Consider the following 19,441-nt stretch of genomic DNA (forward strand, 5'->3'; position numbering starts at 1 on the left):
TAATTGAAGAAGATCTCAGGAAAACACCTCGATAATTATGGATGGTTGGGTGGAGAGATTCCAGGACTAAGACTTTTTTTTTATAATCTTGTTACTTCTCCCCAGTTTTAATTAGGAGGTAATTACATATTGTCTCCTATGATCAATATAGTTGTTCTGTTCTTATGATCGTGAAATTGAATCTCATCTCTCGGACAAAATTACTTATAATTTATAGAATCTTTTCATTGAAATAACGGAGTTTGTGGTGACCATGCCTCCCTGGGATCATGTGGATCTACATGTTTGCTGCGACATTTGGTATTGGGTTAATCTGAGCAGCGAAGTCTAAGACATTCCTGGCTTCCACCAGATTGGTAAAGTCATCCTTACTGCAGATAATCTGAAGGTTGAGTAACATACTCTCCAAGCTCTTAAAGCTTCTATACATTTGTCTGGTTGGCCAGTAGAGGTATCGCTTACACTATACAATGCTTCTGCCTGTTCTGCCATAAAGTATTTACCATCGTAATTAAGGAACCAAACAGGTTTGGGCTGAGGAACGTCACCGTACAGTCCGGACTCAGCAGAAAGATTCAAAGATTCAAAACGTTTTGACGATTTCTTGCAACAAAATATAAATTCTTGAGTAGAGAACGATTTTATGAAAATACGATCAAAATACCCGCGGCGTCACTCGTGGGAAATTATATGATAAGTTGTTGCTTTCGCTTGATACGGTTACAATTTTCAGTTTCTGACGTTGACATCTTCAGCGTTTTACATTTCTTTTTGCAACTCTTCTTTTTTCTTAGTTTGGCGTTAACAGTCGTTTATTTTGTGGTAACACGGAGGCGACAACAACCACTTTTTTGAACAAATTTTTATTAAATATTGATATAGGGAAAACATATATTCTTGTACCGTGTTAGCCAGTAGATAGAAAAATATTTAGATTTGAGAGTCCTCAGTGGTTGATACCTTTTAATGGCTAACTGAAAAGATGGTAACAAATTGCAAGCTTTCGAGACTACTCAGGTCTCTTCATCAGGCATAGTATACCACAAAATCTGAAGAGTCACAAATTTATACACATTTATTGTGATCCTTTTATTTTATGTATTTCTGTTCATTCACATCTACAGGAATATAAGGATTTGCCCATATAGAGTTTATCACCGTGAATCGTTTGCGTGCTGATCGTAGATTTATGGTACGTTTTCCTGCTTTCCATTACTACATGAGCAGGGACTTGTCATTAGGACTCCATTAATCATAAAGTAATAGTCAGTGATGATTGTGTCTACAGACGCAGCTCCGGACGCGTCCTGCCGCCTCCTATCCTGGGTGCAATGGTTTATAGTCATATTATAGATTGGTAGAAAGAATACAATTCTCCAGATGTGAATCATTTCTGACACTGTGCGAATGCCGAGAAATGTCAGTTCTGAATCCAAGAGCACAAACGGGTGTCCACCTTCTGGTCCTGATATCTCAAGCCTGGATCATGAATATTATTTATTTTTTTTGGCTAAAAAATCCAAAGATACTGGTTTTAGTTTTCTTCTTTTTCTGCCTTCCTGTCTGGGCCCTGAGTTCCTCCTCTTGTCTCTCTCGGTCACGTTCCCTCTCCCATTGGAGCTCTTCTTGTAGCCTCTTGAATTCTTCATCATGCTGCCTCTGTTCTGCCTCCCTCCGTTTCTTCATCTCCTCTTCCTTTTGCTGATGTCTCTTCTCCAGCAGAGCATGGTCTACGGCCTTTTTTTTTTCCACTTTTCTCTGCTGCTCCTTCATTCCACACTCATGAATGTAGTTAAGCACAAATTTCCTCCTCATCTTCATCTCCTCCGATGGATCTCGAGGTTGTTCCACCCGAAACTGAACGTCTTTAATGACTTCACACAAGAATTTCAGGACTTCTTCATGTTTTCCTCTGGTTTTCATGTGATCTTCAGTGGTGTAATTCTCAAATGAAAAGATTCTGTCGACTCCGATGTCCCTGAATATTCCTTCCATTTCAGTTAGAGATCCCGCTGTCTTGTAAGTGAGAACCACTATTGGGACAACTCCTGGAAGACAAAATACAGAAGATAAGAAGAGATCCAGATCAGCCCCAAACTTTCTACCGCATTGCCAATTGTGACACACTGAAGATGTAAACTCATTTAATTCCAATATAACACGTGGAGCAGGTTTAGAGATCTGGGCCCCGAGTGAGCATTGTCCATGTTTCCTATTGACCATGTTTCCTATTGACCATGGTTCCTATTGACCATGGTTCCTATTGACCGTGTTTCCTATTGTCCATGTTTCCTATTGACCATGTTTCCAATTGTCCATGTTTCCTATTGACCATGTTTCCTATTGACCATGTTTCCTATTGACCATGTTTCCTATTGACCATGTTTCCTATTGTCCATGTTTCCTATTGTCCATGTTTCCTATTGACCATGTTTCCTATTGTCCATGTTTCCTATTGACCATGTTTCCTATTGACCATGTTTCCTATTGACCATGTTTCCTATTGACCATGTTTCCTATTGACCATGTTTCCTATTGACCATGTTTCCTATTGACCATGTTTCCTATTGACCATGTTTCCTATTGTCCATGTTTCCTGTTGACCATGTTTCCTGTTGACCATGTTTCCTATTGTCCATGTTTCCTTTTGACCATGTTTCCTATTGACCATGTTTCCTATTGACCATGTTTCCTATTGTCCATGTTTCCTATTGACCATGTTTCCTATTGACCATGTTTCCTATTGTCCATGTTTCCTATTGACCATGTTTCCTATTGACCATGTTTCCTGTTGACCATGTTTCCTATTGACCATGTTTCCTATTGTCCATGTTTCCTATTGACCATGTTTCCTGTTGACCATGTTTCCTATTGTCCATGTTTCCTGTGGACCATGTTTCCTATTGACCATGTTTCCTGTTAACCATGTTTCCTATTGACCATGTTTCCTATTGACCATGTTTCCTATTGACCATGTTTCCTATTGACTTTTTTGGGCAGTATAATTGGCATTCAGTGGTTACTGTGCGTGAAATGTCCCCATCACCTATTATTGTCTATGGGATAATAAACGGAGCGCGCTCTGCAAGAGAAGGAGCCGGAATATTTCAGCCACCGATTGGCAACGATTATATCGTGAGATTTTAGACTCCAGCTTCATAATAGAGGTTTATTGTAATCCTTCTTTCTTATTATGAAACTAATCCCGACACCCCCTGTTATGACTGCAGAGAAGTGATCCATACAGGTCAGATATCAATATTTCTTAACACAAATTCATGAATGTTTGGAAAATGGAAGTGCTACAATTATGCTCATGCCTTGTGCTCATGCATATCCATGTTGCAGCGTCCTTCGAATTGTCTGAGCTTTTGCCGAACATTGTGCGGATCAGGACTAAGGCCAGACTAATCATAAGTCATTTTGTTTTTGTCTTGTGTTATTCACTGACTTTTTATGCCATATTCATCAACAATGCTGCACTTGGTTCATGAAATAAAAAAGCATAAAGTCTTTTGTTTTTCTTCTACCTTTAGCCATTTTTAGGACTTCTTAGCGCCAAAAAGTCACAAAACGTAGTGAAAAAATTTGCGGAAAAATTTCTGACTTGTGTAGAATCACTCGAGGGTAGAACTGGAGAACATTTACGACAGATTTGAGACTATTAAAAAAAAAATCACAGAGTGATGAGTCAGGCAAGAATATATGGAAATGATAAATCCCACCCAAAGTTGCGAACCACAAAAGAAAAAAAAAATACAGGCGATTACATGTAAAATAGATTTAAATAAAGGTGGAAAAAAATGAAAAGTTTAATTTAGGGGTAAAAAAGAAAAAAGGTGCAAAACATAAAAACTTGACAAAATAACAGGCACAAATGCAATAATAAATTGGGCCTTAGGTGCTATAATTTCTATATCAACTTGTCCATCTGGACAAGCTTTACAGGGAATCTGCCAGTAGGATTTAACCCCACGGTCTATCTATATGTACATGTAGCTCTTACAAAGACAAGACCAGCAATCCCTTTACATGGCCGGTCTGCTCCTCCATTACTGAGAAATCAGGGATTGAATTGATATAGAAATGAGGCTGAAGTGCTATGGTAGATCTTAAGCCTCTGTCACTCCAGCTCTCTCTCCCGCCCAGTGCCGCCTTTCCTGCTTGACTGACAGCTCCTTTGCCTTAAAGCGTAACCATCATTTACATTTCTATTTCATGAATCAATAGTACACATGAAAAGAAGCAACTTTGTAATAAATCTCATCAGAGAAATCTGCACCTTTCTCCTCCTGGATTGATCTTTCATTTTCAAAATTCTCAATTGTCAGGTAAAATCTGTATTCGGTGAAGACAGATTGTTACATTACCGAGATAGGAGATGGCAGCTGATCCTGATAGGATTCTGTCACCGGCAACAGCTGATCGGTGGTGGTGACAGTGTGGCTGATGGTGCATGAAAGTCTGATTCATTTTAACAAACATTACACTGTGTTCCAAATTATTATGCAAATAATATTTTCTCAGATTTTCCCAAATTCCCTATATGAATTGCAGTCATTGTAATTTTCCAGTCAAATAACTATTAGAGTACAATTGAAAGGTTTTTGTACAAACTGCCTATGATAACAGGATATTTAAAAAAAGATAAAAAACTCAAACTGCACTCAAAATGCATGTTCCAAATTATTATGCACAGCAGAGTTTTCAACCTTTTCATTTTAATAAAGAATAAAAAATGGTCATTTGTGAAATTATAAGCATTAGCTGGTTATTACACACTGAAATCAAACAGTTTTCAACTCAAAACTTTATTCTAGGTGATGTTACATTTTCACATAGGACCCCTTGTTCGAAAGGAGCTTCTGAACTCTCTCGTCCATTGAATTTGTCAGGTTTTGGATGGTTTCTGCTTCAATTGTTTTGCATGAGGACAGAATACCCTCCCAGAGCTGTTGCTTAGATGTGAACTGCCTCCCGCCATCATAGACACTCCTTTTGATGATGCTCCAGAGGTTCTCAATGGGGTTGAGGTCAGGGGAGCATGGGGGCCACACCATAAGTTTGTCCCCTTTTATGCCCATAGCAGCCAGAGATGCAGATGTGTTATGTGCAGCATGAGACGGGGCATGATCATGCATGAAATGATCTCGATGGTCCAGATGGGTGGAGTGGAGGATGGCTGGTTGATGGACACCCCATGCAAACACGGCTACGGCGCTAACAAAGAGGAGGTGGAGTAATGTTTTGGGCTGGAATCATGGGGAGAGGGATTGTCGGCCCTTTTAGGATCCCTGAAGGGGTAAAGATGAACTCCATAATGTATGTGGAGTTTCTCAAACAGCACTTCCTTCCATGGTTCAAGAAGAAGAACCGTGTATTCCGCAGCAAGATCATTTTCATGCATGATAATGCCCCGTCTCATGCTGCACATAACACATCTGCATCTCTGGCTGATATGGGCATAAAAGGGGACAAACTTATGGTGTGGCCCCCATGCTCCCCTGACCTCATCCCCATTGAGAACCTCAGGAGCATCATCAAAAGGAGTGTCTATGATGGCGGGAGGCAGTTCACATCTAAGCAACAGCTCTGGGAGGGTATTCTGTCCTCATGCAAAACAATTGAAGCAGAAACCATCCAAAACCTGACAAATTCAATGGACGAGAGAGTTCAGAAGCTCCTTTCCAACAAGCGGTCCTATGTGCAAATGTAACATCACCTAGAATAAAGTTTTGAGGTGAAAACTGTTTGATTTCAGTGTGTAATAACCAGCTAATGCTTATAATTTCAAAAATGACCATTTTTTTGTTCTTTATTAAAATGAAAAGGTTGAAAACTCTGCTGTGCATAATAATTTGGAACATGCATTTCGAGTGCAGTTTGAGTTTTTTATTTTTTAAAAAATATCCTGTTATCATAGGCAGTTTATACAAAAAACTTTCAATTGTACTCTAATAGTTATTTGACTGGAAAATTACAATGACTGTAATCCATATAGGTAATTTGGGAAAATCTGAGAAAATATTATTTGCATAATAATTTGGAACACAGTGTAGGTTTTCACATTTATAGTGGATTGCGTGGTCCAGTTTGGTGTGAAATATCCACCAGCTATGATGACCCCCCCCATCTCTGACATTGCACTGGAGGCTGGACATGACAGTACGGCATAGCAAACTGGGTCAGTTCTTGCCACTGGACCAAATTGTTGACCCAGAAATCCATGGGATTGTGGCTCATGGTATCTGCTTGAGAAAAGGTCACAGTCTAGGTATGACTGAGCCTGGCTGTTAAGGTTGAGCAACTCGGTTTGCTGATGGGCACTAGTTCTTGCAGCAGCAGATAAGCCATCTAGTTCATCATGGCTATTATATCAACTATATTGTAATTGGTGCTGCCGCCTAAGATATTCGTGAAATGTTTAATTTTGTGAATGAAAACTTCACTTATAGAATTCAAATAATTTAGTTTTGAAAATTTTAAGCAAGTGGAACTTTCCCTTTCTGCCGAACGCCGGTGGAAGGACGCGCATAGGGGTCACCTGGTCATATTTGACCACTGTCACTAATTATGGAATTTCTTATTTCCCTGTCAATATACCAAATCCCCCGCCCCCCAAAAAATATAAATATTTTTGAAAAAAATCATTTTTGATAAAAATTGCATTTTGTCGTGTAATCCTTTATGTGAAAGGGGGAATAATTTCTTTAAAAATACAACAGAAAATGCCTCAAAATCCAGACATTTAACTGTGACTGTCTACCTCACAAAACGTGCGTGCCGCAAACAATTTATTTTTGCACACCTACACACTAGTTAGATTTTACATCTGAACACCACAACAATACAGTCTTGGTGCAGGTGCTGGCTTTTTGCATGGATACCTACCTAGCATTTCTTATTATATTATTATTATTTTTAATTAAGAGGGTTGTATTTTGTTTAAAAAAAAATAGGAAAAAAAGAGAAAAAATGTAGATGTGGCACCCCAGGGGTCTGGTTTCCCACAGTAATGTAATGTTATGTCTGAGAGCAGGTGGGAGGTCCCTTGGTCAGGAATCCTATGCATGCCACACCTCCTGCCCAGTCCTGGGAGGGGAAGAACTTCCCCTGTATAAACCCGGGGCTGAGGCAGGGTTAGTAGTAGAGAAGAGAAGCAGCATAGGAAGAAACAGCAGAAGCTCAGTGGGAGCAATACTACTACGAGTCAGGGGCTGGCAGCTGCAGAGCTCGCCCTGACTGAGAAGCTTTCTTACCGGACCCGGCGTCCGAGGCTGTGGGGACTAACTCTTACCCAGCAGCAGAAGCCGACCGGCAGGGGATTTCAGGTCCTCAGGCCCAGAAACCCGAAGGCACGGTCACACGCGTGGGACCAGCACCGCCATCGTGGAGCGGAAGCCATAGAAGGCCCCGAGTCACCGGCCATACGGGTGAGCACCACACGGTACACTCAGGGACGTGGGCTACTTATATCCGCTTCTAGCAAGGTAGCCAGAAGAGTACAGTCAGTTTGGGAGGCCTACAACTCCGCCTGGCCAGGGGAGATCCCATCTGCTCAAGGACTGACCAGGCCCCGTTCGCTAGCAAGTACTCCGGGAGGGTCTATCGTTGTTACCAGTAAAGACCCTGAATTACACCGCACCGTCTCTGAGTGGTTCCTGCTACCCCCATCTTCCACGTCGGTTGCCCTGAGGCCATACCCCTCCCGTTGGGGGTTATACCATCTACGCTGCACTATCCTACCACCGGCCTCAGCGGTCTGCCCTGCAGCGGCAGGTCCATAGCTGCATTCAACGGGTGGCGTAGTCGTCCTACATCTACCGCTGATACAGCGCCACTTAGTCTGACTCCCTGGGCACGGACCGGGTCACCGCCACGAGACTACAACCCTCAACAGATCCGGCTCCGGGTAAGCTCCCGCCTGCGCAACGCAGCGCGACACAGGCCCAGGGGCGCGTCAACTTTGGCGTAGTCGGCAGGATTTCGTGCCCGCAACCACCGGGTACTGCGTGCCTGAAAAAGAGACTTTTAAAACTTACCATCCGTGAAGTTTTCCCACCATCGGTGAAGATTCCCGCCATCCGGCGCCATTTTCAGCCTTCTTCCCGCCATCTGTGAAGATTCCCGCCATCCGGCGCATCTTCAGCCTTCTTCCCGCCATCCGTGGAGTTTTCCCGCCGTTGGACGCCATCTTGAGGACGCCGCGCGGGAAGAAGAGGGGCGTGGACTCCGAAAAGCCCGCGAGAACTGAAGCCCCGCCTCACGTCCGGACGTTGCGTAAGGTCCTGGAAGGAGCCCAGCAGACGCCGACGTCACCGGAGCGCGACGGAAGGTCCTCAACCCTGACGATCCACTGCGGAGCCACGGCCTACGGAAGAGGATCATCGCAAGGTAGGCCACGGTCCACTAGGGGGGAGAAGGATGTCGGATACGGAGGAGAGCTTCACCGCTTCAACCCCCGCCAGCGCCACCGCTGTCGCGGTCATGCCTTTCACCATGCCCTATATCCCGGGGGCAGCCTGGCTACCCCAGTACTCAGGGGAGTCACATACCCTGCAGGACTTTAGAGAAAGGCTGGATAGCCTCTTCCAGGTGTACCCCCTCACAGAGGAGCAAAAAGTGAGCATCCTGGTGGCCCAGTTAACCGGAGCAGCCCGAAGGGAGGTAAAGTCCTGGCCACCTGGGGGGTGGACTGTCGCAGGGATACTAACCCGGCTGAGGGACACCTTTGATACCCGCACCTCAGCCGAGATCAAGCTTAGATTCTACGGGTGCAAACAGCGGGCCCATGAGAGTATAAGGGACTATGCCCTGAACCTACAAGAGGCCCTGAGAGCCGTTAAGCAGACCGACCCTGACGGCGTGGGAGACGAGGACAGGCTGTTGACTGAACAATTTATAGAGGGTTTATATTGCAATGCCCACCGAACCCAGTTGCGGGCAATGGCCCTACAGGACCCTCATCTGGGATTTGCACAGTTCAAGGACAGAGCCATCCGGGTGCTCCGAGAACCGGCACCGGATGGCGTTGTGACCCACAGGCGCCCAGCTATCACTTACCACCAGGAGGCGGCGCCCTTGTCGGCAGGGCCTGTAGGGGCTGATGCGCAGGCTTTGAACAATGACCCGGCTCCAGACCTGCACCATCAGGTCCAAGAGCTAGCTAAAAGCGTTGCTGCGTTAACCCGAACTGTGCAGTCTTTACAGGCTTCCACTCCAGGGAAGATCCAGCTGGCATCCGGACCGGAGAACATCCCGTGGCGTCGACCAAGGAGGACCCCACCTGCCAGAGGAAGACCCAGTGACCGGTACAACGAGGACGGACGACCCATCTGCCGCCGCTGCAATCAACCCGGACATATGGCAAGGTACTGTCCTTTAAACTGCCACAACCTGGGGGTAGAGGGCCAACCCCCAGGAAAAAGATCACCAGGCCCATCGAACTGGCGCGACAAATATGTCGGAGGACGTCCAGTCTTGCCTGTGGTACTGGATGGCATCCCTATGAGTGCCCTACTGGACACCAGGTCACAGGTCACCACCATCCCGTACGTGCTCTTCAAGCAGTACTGGAATGACTCGGATATAACCCGCTACCCTGACGACGACTTGAGTATCATCGCCAGCAATGGTCAGCCCGTGCCACAGATCGGATTTAAAGAGGCGACCATTAAAATTGGTAGAGTCGAACTAGCAGCACAGGGACTGATTATTGTAGACATTGACAAACACGAGAGTCACCCAAAGATAATGCTAGGAACTAATGTAATTGAAAATTGTCTTGCAGAGGTGATTTTCCTTTTACAGCAGGTTGCCAAGAACGCCAGCTCCGGCGAGCAGCGGGTGCTCCAGAAAGAGATCCGGGCACTGATGCGACGGCAACAGGTGGAACTCTCCGGCGGTGAGATTGGTAGCGTAAGAATGTGTGACCCTTTTCCTATTGCCATGCCCCCAAAAAGTGAAATGATGATTTGGTGCCGGGCAGCTATTGGTCTGAGAGGTAGAGATTACCAGGCAATGGTAGAACCAGTTTACTCAGACAGTAGGCCCACCATCTTGACAGCACGGGGGGTGGTTAATGTACGCCATGGGAGGGTGCCCGTTCGCATAATCAATATCGGGAAGAGGGAAGTGTACCTGCCCCGGTATGCCACGCTAGCCAAATTATATACCATTAACCAAAATGCTATACAATCCGTGGAACCCTTGCCTCCATCTCACCCGGAGGAAGGTAACGGCTCTAAGAAAACAATGGAGGACTGGTGTCAGCAACTACATTTGGGTACTGACTCCACTCCCTCACATCAGAAACAGGGAGTCTATCGGGTGGTTCAAGAGTACGAGAGAGTGTTTAGTAAACACCCGTTAGACTTCGGGCGAGTCAAGGGGGTAGAACACCACATCCCCACGGGAGACCATCCTCCCATAAAAGAGAGGTATCGACCCGTACCCCCTGCACACTACCAACACGCCAAGGGGATGCTTAGAGACATGAAGGAGGCTGGGGTGATCAGGGATAGCTGTAGCCCCTGGGCAGCTCCACTAGTCTTAGTCAGAAAAAAAGACAACACCATGAGGATGTGTGTAGATTACCGGAAAATCAACCGTATCACACACAAGGATGCGTACCCCTTACCAAGGATAGAGGAGTCATTGGCTGCTTTAAGATCTGCTAACTTCTTCTCTACCTTGGATCTCACTAGCAGGTACTGGCAGGTTCCTGTAGCAGAGGCGGACCGGGAGAAGACCGCATTCACCACCCCGATGGGACTTAGCGAGTTCACCTGCATGCCGTTCGGACTCTGCAACGCACCAGGAACCTTCCAACGACTAATGGAGTGTTGTCTGGGCCACAGAAACTTCGAGACGGTCCTGTTGTACCTGGACGATGTCATCGTATATTCCAAGACGTATGAGGACCACCTGAAACACCTGGCGGAAGTGTTCGAAGCTCTGGCGAGTTACGGCCTAAAGGTGAAACCCTCCAAGTGTCACCTCCTGAAACCAAAGGTGCAGTACCTGGGACACGTGGTGAGCGCTGACGGAGTGGCTCCCGACCCTGATAAGATCACCGCAATTAAGGAATGGCCAAGCCCCTCCAGCGTAAAAGAAGTGCGGCAGTTCCTCGGGTTGGTAGGCTACTACCGAAGGTTTATTCCCGGTTTCACCAAAAAGGCAGCACCTATGCAGGACCTCCTGATAGGCCAGTCCCGGAAGGCCAAGAACCAGAAGCCGCCCTTCAAATGGGAGGAGCTGGAAGAAGAGTCCTTCCGCCAGCTGAAGATGGCCCTCACGGGGGACGAAATCCTGGCGTACCCGGATTATAGCCAGCCCTTTATCCTCTACACCGACGCCAGTAACATCGGGCTAGGAGCCGTACTGTCCCAGATCCAGCAGGGGAAGGAACGAGTAATCGCCTACGCCAGCCGAAAGCTGCGACCCACCGAAAGGAACCCCGAGAATTACAGCTCATTTAAGCTAGAGTTCCTGGCCGTAGTATGGGCAGTCACCGAGCGCTTTAAGCATTACCTCACTTCTTCCCGGTTCACCGTGTACACGGATAACAACCCGTTGACACACCTGGACACGGCAAGACTCGGTGCCCTGGAGCAGAGGTGGATGGCCCGTCTGTCCAACTACGAGTTCACAATCAAATACCGGGCCGGACGCTCCAATACCAACGTGGACGCCCTGTCCAGGATGCCCAACCTGCCGGACGAAGGAGAAGATCCGGAGGGACTGGAAGAAGTTGAACTCCCTGCGTTCCACCGTCATGGGACTATCCAGTATTCCCACCGGGTAAGGAGTAAGCAGGCTGCTACGTTGAACCCCTTACCTCACTACAACTGGGCGGAAACGCAAGACAGCGACCCTGCCGTCCGACTGGTGAAGGAGATGCTGACTCGCCCGGAGGCTTGCCTTGAACCAGACGCTCCGGAGGAAGCCAAACAACTATGGGCAGAGAGGAGTCGACTGTTCCTTTACAAGGGGAAGTTGTGCCGCAGAATGGTTAACTCCCGGACGCATGAACTACTCTGGCAAGTAGTGGTGCCACGAAGAGACGCAGCCATGGTGATGGAGGCATACCACGACGGAGCTGGACACTTTGGGTGGAAGAAGCTGGAGTTCCTGCTGCGCGAGCGATTCCACTGGGTAGGCATGAGGGGAACCATTGAGAAGTGGTGCAGAGACTGTGGCCCGTGCAACCTAAGAAGGAAGGACCGTGCCAGCCAGAAGACTCCCCTGCAGTCCATCGTCACCCGGCAGCCGTTGGAACTGGTAGCCTTGGATCATGTAAAACTGACCCCAAGCAGAAGTGGCTACGTCTACGCACTAACCATCGTGGATCACTACTCCCGGTTCTTGGTTGTCGTCCCCGTCAAGGACTTAACAGCTCGAACAGCAGCGAGAGCCTTCCAGCAGCATTTCTGCCGTCCACACGGGTACCCGGACCAAGTGTTGACAGACCAGGGACCTGCCTTTGAAGCGGAGGTCTTCCAAGAATTCTGCACTCTGTATGGCTGCCGGAAGATAAGGACGACACCCTATCATCCGCAAACTAATGGACTTTGTGAGAAAATGAACCAGGTGGTAATGGATCTTCTGAAAACGTTGCCCCTGGAAGAACGCAGTCTGTGGCCTGAGAAGCTGCCCGATCTGGTGGACCTATACAACCACATCCCGGTAGGTTCCACCAACTGTACCCCGGCTTACCTAATGAGGGCAAGACCTGGTAAGTTACCTGTTGACCTGGAAATGGGAGTCCTGACACCCGAGGACACTTCACCAGAAGCAGACTGGGACACAGAGAGGCAGCAGCAGTACCGGAGAGTACAGGAGAGCGTGGAGCGAAGTCTCTGTCAGGCTAGGGAAAGACAAGAGAAAACTTACAACCAGTATGCTCCCGCTGTTCCCCTGGTACCCGGAGAGCAGGTCTTGAAGAGGAAGAGACGGCTCCACAAGTTGGACGACCAGTGGGAGAAGGACCCGTACACCGTACTGCCCTCAAGCCACGAGAACCCGAAGGTTTGTACCATCAGTAAAGACGGAGGGGAAACCACAGCCATTGTATCCCAGGACCACCTGAAAAAGTGTCCCGAACAACTGAGGAACCCTGAAGAGGAACAAGAAGACCATCGACCCGTAGAGGAAAGGGAAGATATGGTTAGTACTGTGCTCGGGGACTTCCCTCGGTCTTGGACTCAAGTCAATGGTGCAGTTGTGGTACCCGTACTCACCTTCCTCCAACCAGCATCCCAAGCACCTACGGAGCAACAGGTAGAGCTGGAAGAACAGCCGGTCCAGGAGGCAGAAGACCCCACACCAGCAGACCAGGAGGATCAACCCTCTGCTTGCAGTGAGCCTGCCATATCCCTAGTGAGCCAAAGAGCCGGTAGACAGCTGCCCAGTTTACCCTTGACAGCTCCTACACCCTGTAGTTCAGGGCTAGACAGTCAGCTCCGTAGGTCCACTAGGGCCACTAGAGGCCAGTTACCCGCACGTTGGAGGATTTGAAGTGTATAAATTGTTTTATTTATGTTTACCTGTGTATTGTTGCTTGTGTATAATTTTGTGTTTCTAGTTATTTGTAGGAGTCCTTGGTGGATTTACCGGGAATCCCTTGTACATAGTTGGAGCGTAACCCAGGATGGACTAAAGACTGTTAAGGACTCGGGGCAGGACAAACCCCTACCTGGTTACGTCTCCCTGTTTTGGTGAAATGGACACCTTGCTTTTCTTCAAAGACTGCACCCGGTTACGGACATGCCGTGACCACCTTTATGTGTTTCTTCTTATTGTACTGTTATTGTTGTTATATCTTGTTATGTTTTTCTAAAATATGTTTAGTCCCGGAGTACTAAATTTCACTAGGGGGGAATGTGGCACCCCAGGGGTCTGGTTTCCCACAGTAATGTAATGTTATGTCTGAGAGCAGGTGGGAGGTCCCTTGGTCAGGAATCCTATGCATGCCACACCTCCTGCCCAGTCCTTGGAGGGGAAGAACTTCCCCTGTATAAACCCGGGGCTGAGGCAGGGTTAGTAGTAGAGAAGAGAAGCAGCATAGGAAGAAACAGCAGAAGCTCAGTGGGAGCAATACTACTACGAGTCAGGGGCTGGCAGCTGCAGAGCTCGCCCTGACTGAGAAGCTTTCTTACCGGACCCGGCGTCCGAGGCTGTGGGGACTAACTCTTACCCAGCAGCAGAAGCCGACCGGCAGGGGATTTCAGGTCCTCAGGCCCAGAAACCCGAAGGCACGGTCACACGCGTGGGACCAGCACCGCCATCGTGGAGCGGAAGCCATAGAAGGCCCCGAGTCACCGGCCATACGGGTGAGCACCACACGGTACACTCAGGGACGTGGGCTACTTATATCCGCTTCTAGCAAGGTAGCCAGAAGAGTACAGTCAGTTTGGGAGGCCTACAACTCCGCCTGGCCAGGGGAGATCCCATCTGCTCAAGGACTGACCAGGCCCCGTTCGCTAGCAAGTACTCCGGGAGGGTCTATCATTGTTACCAGTAAAGACCCTGAATTACACCGCACCGTCTCTGAGTGGTTCCTGCTACCCCCATCTTCCACGTCGGCTGCCCTGAGGCCATACCCCTCCCGTTGGGGGTTATACCATCTACGCTGCACTATCCTACCACCGGCCTCAGCGGTCTGCACTGCAGCGGCAGCTCCATAGCTGCATTCAACGGGTGGCGTAGTCGTCCTACATCTACCGCTGATACAGCGCCACTTAGTCTGACTCCCTGGGCACGGACCGGGTCACCGCCACGAGACTACAACCCTCAACAGATCCGGCTCCGTGTAAGCTCCCGCCTGCGCAACGCAGCGCGACACAGGCCCAGGGGCGCGTCATAGACATTGTAGGAAAGCTAGGAAGGACAGAGTTAAATCAGCAGCTCTGCAGGATTTGCTTAGAGGCACCTGCCTAATTTACAAGATAAGATGGAACCATTCAAATAAGTAAGGACCACAGTATCACGAAGAGGGTCCTCCCAGACTAAATGTATGGAACAATGCTGAACAGAAAGGAGTAGTGACCCAAAAAGCAGTCGAAGCAACAATAATGTATATAAAATGTAATAACATTTATTAAATCCATTAAAAAACAGAGTTAGTTATACACGTAATTATGAAGGGTGAAGGATAAAAAGACACAAATGTGTGATGAATTTGGCACTACTATATCATGTAATATTGCACATGGGGTATCTGGACACCTGAAAAGGCTAATAGGCAAAGGGAACAAATTCCATATAAAGAAAGTATCTACAATCAATTATAAAGTCCCTATACGATAAATTAGTACAAATGTAATTCTATTATTGGCCAGAAAGGCCTCCTGTCCAGAAAGACAAAATAGAGTGTGCAACAAGTAAATTCACCCATAAAGTGCTGCAGTGCCAAAATAGGTCAAGAAAACAGGAGCCCCTACGCGCGTTTCGCGTGGGCTTCGTCGTGTATAACTAACTCTGTTTTTTAATGGATTTAATAAATGTTATTACATTTTATATACATTATTGTTGCTTCGACTGCTTTTTGGGTCACTTCTCCTTTCTGTTCAGCATTGTTCCATGCACCTACTTAATTTGTCTAGAACCAGGAAATAGGTTCATTTGTCTCAGTCTGCTGGGAAATGCTGAGCAGAGTGGAGTGTGTTGGAGCTGTTGAAATGACCAACAAATGTGACTTGTTTTTAGGAGGAAGAAAAGAGGAGAGGGGAATGGATGTTCTCCCTGGCTCCCAGGACCTCTCCTCAGGACCGAACACCTTCCAATCCGCAAGAAAAAAAGTTTTTTTTCTCTTACCCTCTTGGTGGCCAGAATGTTCTCTACCTCGAAAACATCTTTAGTGGTGACTGGAGCAGGAGTGGTACCAGGATCTTTGAAGAAAGAACCGAGGACGACAGGTTTGAGAAGAGACACATAAAAGGAATTAGGGATTCATAAAGAGGCCGGGAATTTGAGTTTGTGAGCTACCGGATTAATTTGTTTCAACACCTCGAAGTGACCAATGAAGAGTGGACCCAGTTTATACAACAGGACCTTGAGACGGACTTACTTGGATGACAGCCAGACCTTCCCCCCAGGATGGAACAAAGGCAAATCCAGGCATCTTTTGTCTGCTTGTCTTTTCATCCACTCGGAGGACTTTAATAAGGAAGATTTGGTGTCCCTCCAGATGTCAGAAAAACCCTTAATGAGGGAACCAGCTGCAGGAATGTTGGAATCGGTCGACACATGGAACGAAATATAAGGATGTTGACAGTAGACCACAAAAAATGGGGATTTGGCTGAAGATTCGCTCACTTGGTTATTATAAGAGAATTCAGCCCAATGCAGGAGTTCAGCCCAGTCACTGTGGTGAGCATTTACGAAGTGCCAAAGGTAATTAGTCAGGATCTGATTGACCTGCTCCACTTGACCATTGGAATGCAGATGATAAGCCAAAGAGAAATCCAAGGAAACATTCGGTAGCTTGCAGGTGGCCCTCCAGAAGCACAAAGTAAATTGGACGCCTCTATCAGAGACTATGTGGAGTGGTAGACCATGGAGGCGAAATATATGCTGGATAAACTTTCCTGTGAGCAGTGGACAGATGGAAGACTGGGGTGAAGGAAGTCATCTTGGAGAAACGATCCACAACCACCCAGATGACTGTACACCCGGCCGACAGGCAGATCCATAATAAAATACATAGCAATATGCTGCCAGGGAGCTGATGGCTCGGGCAAGGGAAGTAGCAGACCAACTGGAAGCTGTTTGGGAGTCTTGTTTTGGGCACACGAAAGGCAAGCCGAGACGAATTCCGTGACATCTTTGTGCAGGGTCGGCCACCAATAGTGTTGAGAAATGAGAAGTGTCTTTTTCTGTCCGGCATGCCCTGCCAGTTTAAACTAGTGCCCCCCAGAGAAAAACCTGCTTTCTATCTGACTCAGCCACATAAGTCTTACGGGAGGGAAGACGAGAGACATATCCAATGGAGCAACCGTAATCATTTTGGATGGCTCACTAATATGATGAGGTTCCTCCTCTTGATCGGAAGACAGGAAGGATCTGGATAGTGCATCTGCCTTGATGTTCTTCTCTGCTGGCTGGAAATGGAAAGAAAAGTTAAAGCGTGCGAAGAACAATGACCACTAAGCCTGGCGAGGGTTAATCAGATTGTAGATAAACAATATTCTTGTTATCTGTGTAGATAACCACTGGATGTATAGCCCTTTCCAACAAGAATCGCCACTCCTCCAGTGCCATTTTAATTGCAAGCAGTTCCCGATCGCCAATGGAGTAATTCCGTTCTGGAGCAGAAAAGATTTTAGAAAAGAAACCGCAAGTTACCTTAAGACCAGATGAGGACTTCTGGGTAAGAACGGCTCCAGCCCCTGATGAAGGATCATCCACCTCCAGAAAGAACTGCTTATTGTTGCCCAGGTGATACAGCCCAGGAGCAGAGGAGTAGACTTGCGTTAGAGATATAAAAACGCTTTCAGCTTCAGGCGTCCATATTTTGGGGTTGGCCCCCTTGTGGGCCAGGGTAGAGATAGGCACGGTCCTAGACGAGAAGTGAGGGATGAACTGGCGGTAATAATTTCTGAATCTGAGAAATCGTTGGATGGCTTTAAGACCGTCTGAAAGGGACCACCTTAGGATGGCAGACACTTTTTCGGGATCCATTTTTAGACTGGTCTCAGAGACTATGTATCCTAGAAACAGAAGATAACTCTTCTCTAAGATGCACTTTTCAAATTTAGCATACAGATGGTTGTTCCTATGCCCCTGCAGAACCTGGCAAACATCTCTATAGTGAGATGGCAGATCGGGAAAGAACACAAAGATTTCATCCAAATACACTATGACACACGTGTAGAGAAGGTCCCGGAAGATGTCATTCACCAGTTCTTGAAAGACTGCCGGTGCTTTACAGAGTCCAAAAGACATAACCCGATACTCGTAGTGGCCATCATGAGTATTAAAGGCAGTTTTACATTCATCTCCCTGGCGAACACGGATCAGATTGTATGCCACCTGAAGGTCAAGTTTCGTGAAGATTTCGGACCCCTTAAGGCGATTGAACAGCTCGGAGATGAGGGGCAAAGGATATTTATTTTTTATCCTAATTTGATTTAGTCCCCTATAGTCGATACAAGGTCAAAGTGAACCGTCCTTCTCTACAAAGAAGAATCCTGCTCCAGCCAGAGGGGAAGATTTCTGAATAAATCCCCTAGCCAGATTCGCTTGATATAGTCCGACATGGCTCGGGACTCGGCCTGTGACAGGGAATAGATTCAACCTCGTTGAGGTGATGCGCCTGAAACGAGATCAATAGGACAGTCATATGTCCTATGAGATGTTAGGGTCTCAGCCTCCTTGTCAAAGACGATGGCGTATGCCCAATACTGTGACGGCAAGCCTGGGAGGTTTGAAGGAGAAACCGATGGATGACGAGATCAATGGGGACCAAACAGGTTTCATGGTAGTTCTGACCCCAACAAAGTATTTCTCCCGATCTACAGTCCAAGATAGGCTTGTGTCTCCGCAGGCAAATCAAATCCAGTAGCAGGTGGAGAGACAGGACAGGCAGCACATGGAGGGGAATCTTCTCGGAATTTAGCATCCCTACCCAAAGTTCCATGGGCTCAGTAATGAAATGGATGGTGTCAGTAAGGGGCTTACCATCCACCGATGAAACCACCAACAGATCCTGCAGACATTGGGTCGGAGTCTTGTACTGCTCAATTATGGCCTATTGGATGATATTACCTGCGGAACCGAAGTCCAGGTAGACCGATTCAGCAAAATGACTGTTGCCGCAAGAGGCCGATACTGTTAGAGTCAGCGATAGAGAGAAGTAATTCTTGCCCAAGGCAGCTTCTTCAACAGACCCTAGGCATTGGAGTTTCCCAGCTTCTCGGGGCAGGATCAGATTAGATGTTCGGGACTGCCACAATAGAAACATGTTCCCTCCACGTGACGAGCCTCCTGATGATGTTTAGCCAATCTCACCAGGTCAATCTGCATAGACTCAAGGGAAGAAACCTCAGCAGGGGCTTGCTGGGTGATTGGCCTTTGGAAGGATAGGGCTAGGCGCACAGATCTTCTTTCGTGGGTCACCTATTTGTATTTGGATCACTCCTGGAACCTGATGTTTATCCGGGTTTCCAGGGACACCAGGTCATCCCAATGAGGTGGGAATTTCCCGGCTGGCTAGCTCGTCCTTGATTCACCCAGAGAAGCCTTACCAGAAGGTAGCCATCAAAGCCTCAACATTCAAAGCGAGTTCGGATGACAGAGTACGAAAATGAACTGCATACTGGCCCACTGTGAAATTACCCTGGCATAACAGGAGCAGAGATGAAGCAGCAGAAGAAGCGCCACCAGGCTCATCAAAGAACTTATGGAAGGCCTCTAAGAAGAATTGGAGGTTTGACACCAG

General features: G+C 47.3%; 1 protein-coding gene across 2 annotated transcripts in view; it reads right to left on the reverse strand.

The window, feature by feature from the left end:
* Positions 1-952: 952 nt before the first annotated feature.
* The window catches only part of LOC141162649 (uncharacterized), a 133,408-nt gene continuing 114,919 nt past the window's right edge, over positions 953-19,441 (reverse strand). Inside the window, exon 2 of one of the 2 annotated variants that reach the window (XM_073648979.1) lies at positions 953-2,048. In XM_073648979.1, coding sequence (XP_073505080.1) covers positions 1,498-2,048 — 551 coding nt within the window. In that variant the 3' untranslated portion in view covers positions 953-1,497. The remainder of the gene's footprint in view (positions 2,049-19,441) is intronic. The other variant, XM_073648978.1, reaches the window with a different exon arrangement.

This window comes from Phyllobates terribilis, unplaced genomic scaffold (assembly GCF_046119375.1).
Source record: "Phyllobates terribilis strain yellow unplaced genomic scaffold, ASM4611937v1 Scaffold_9__5_contigs__length_417890890, whole genome shotgun sequence".
Taxonomy (NCBI): domain Eukaryota; kingdom Metazoa; phylum Chordata; class Amphibia; order Anura; family Dendrobatidae; genus Phyllobates; species Phyllobates terribilis.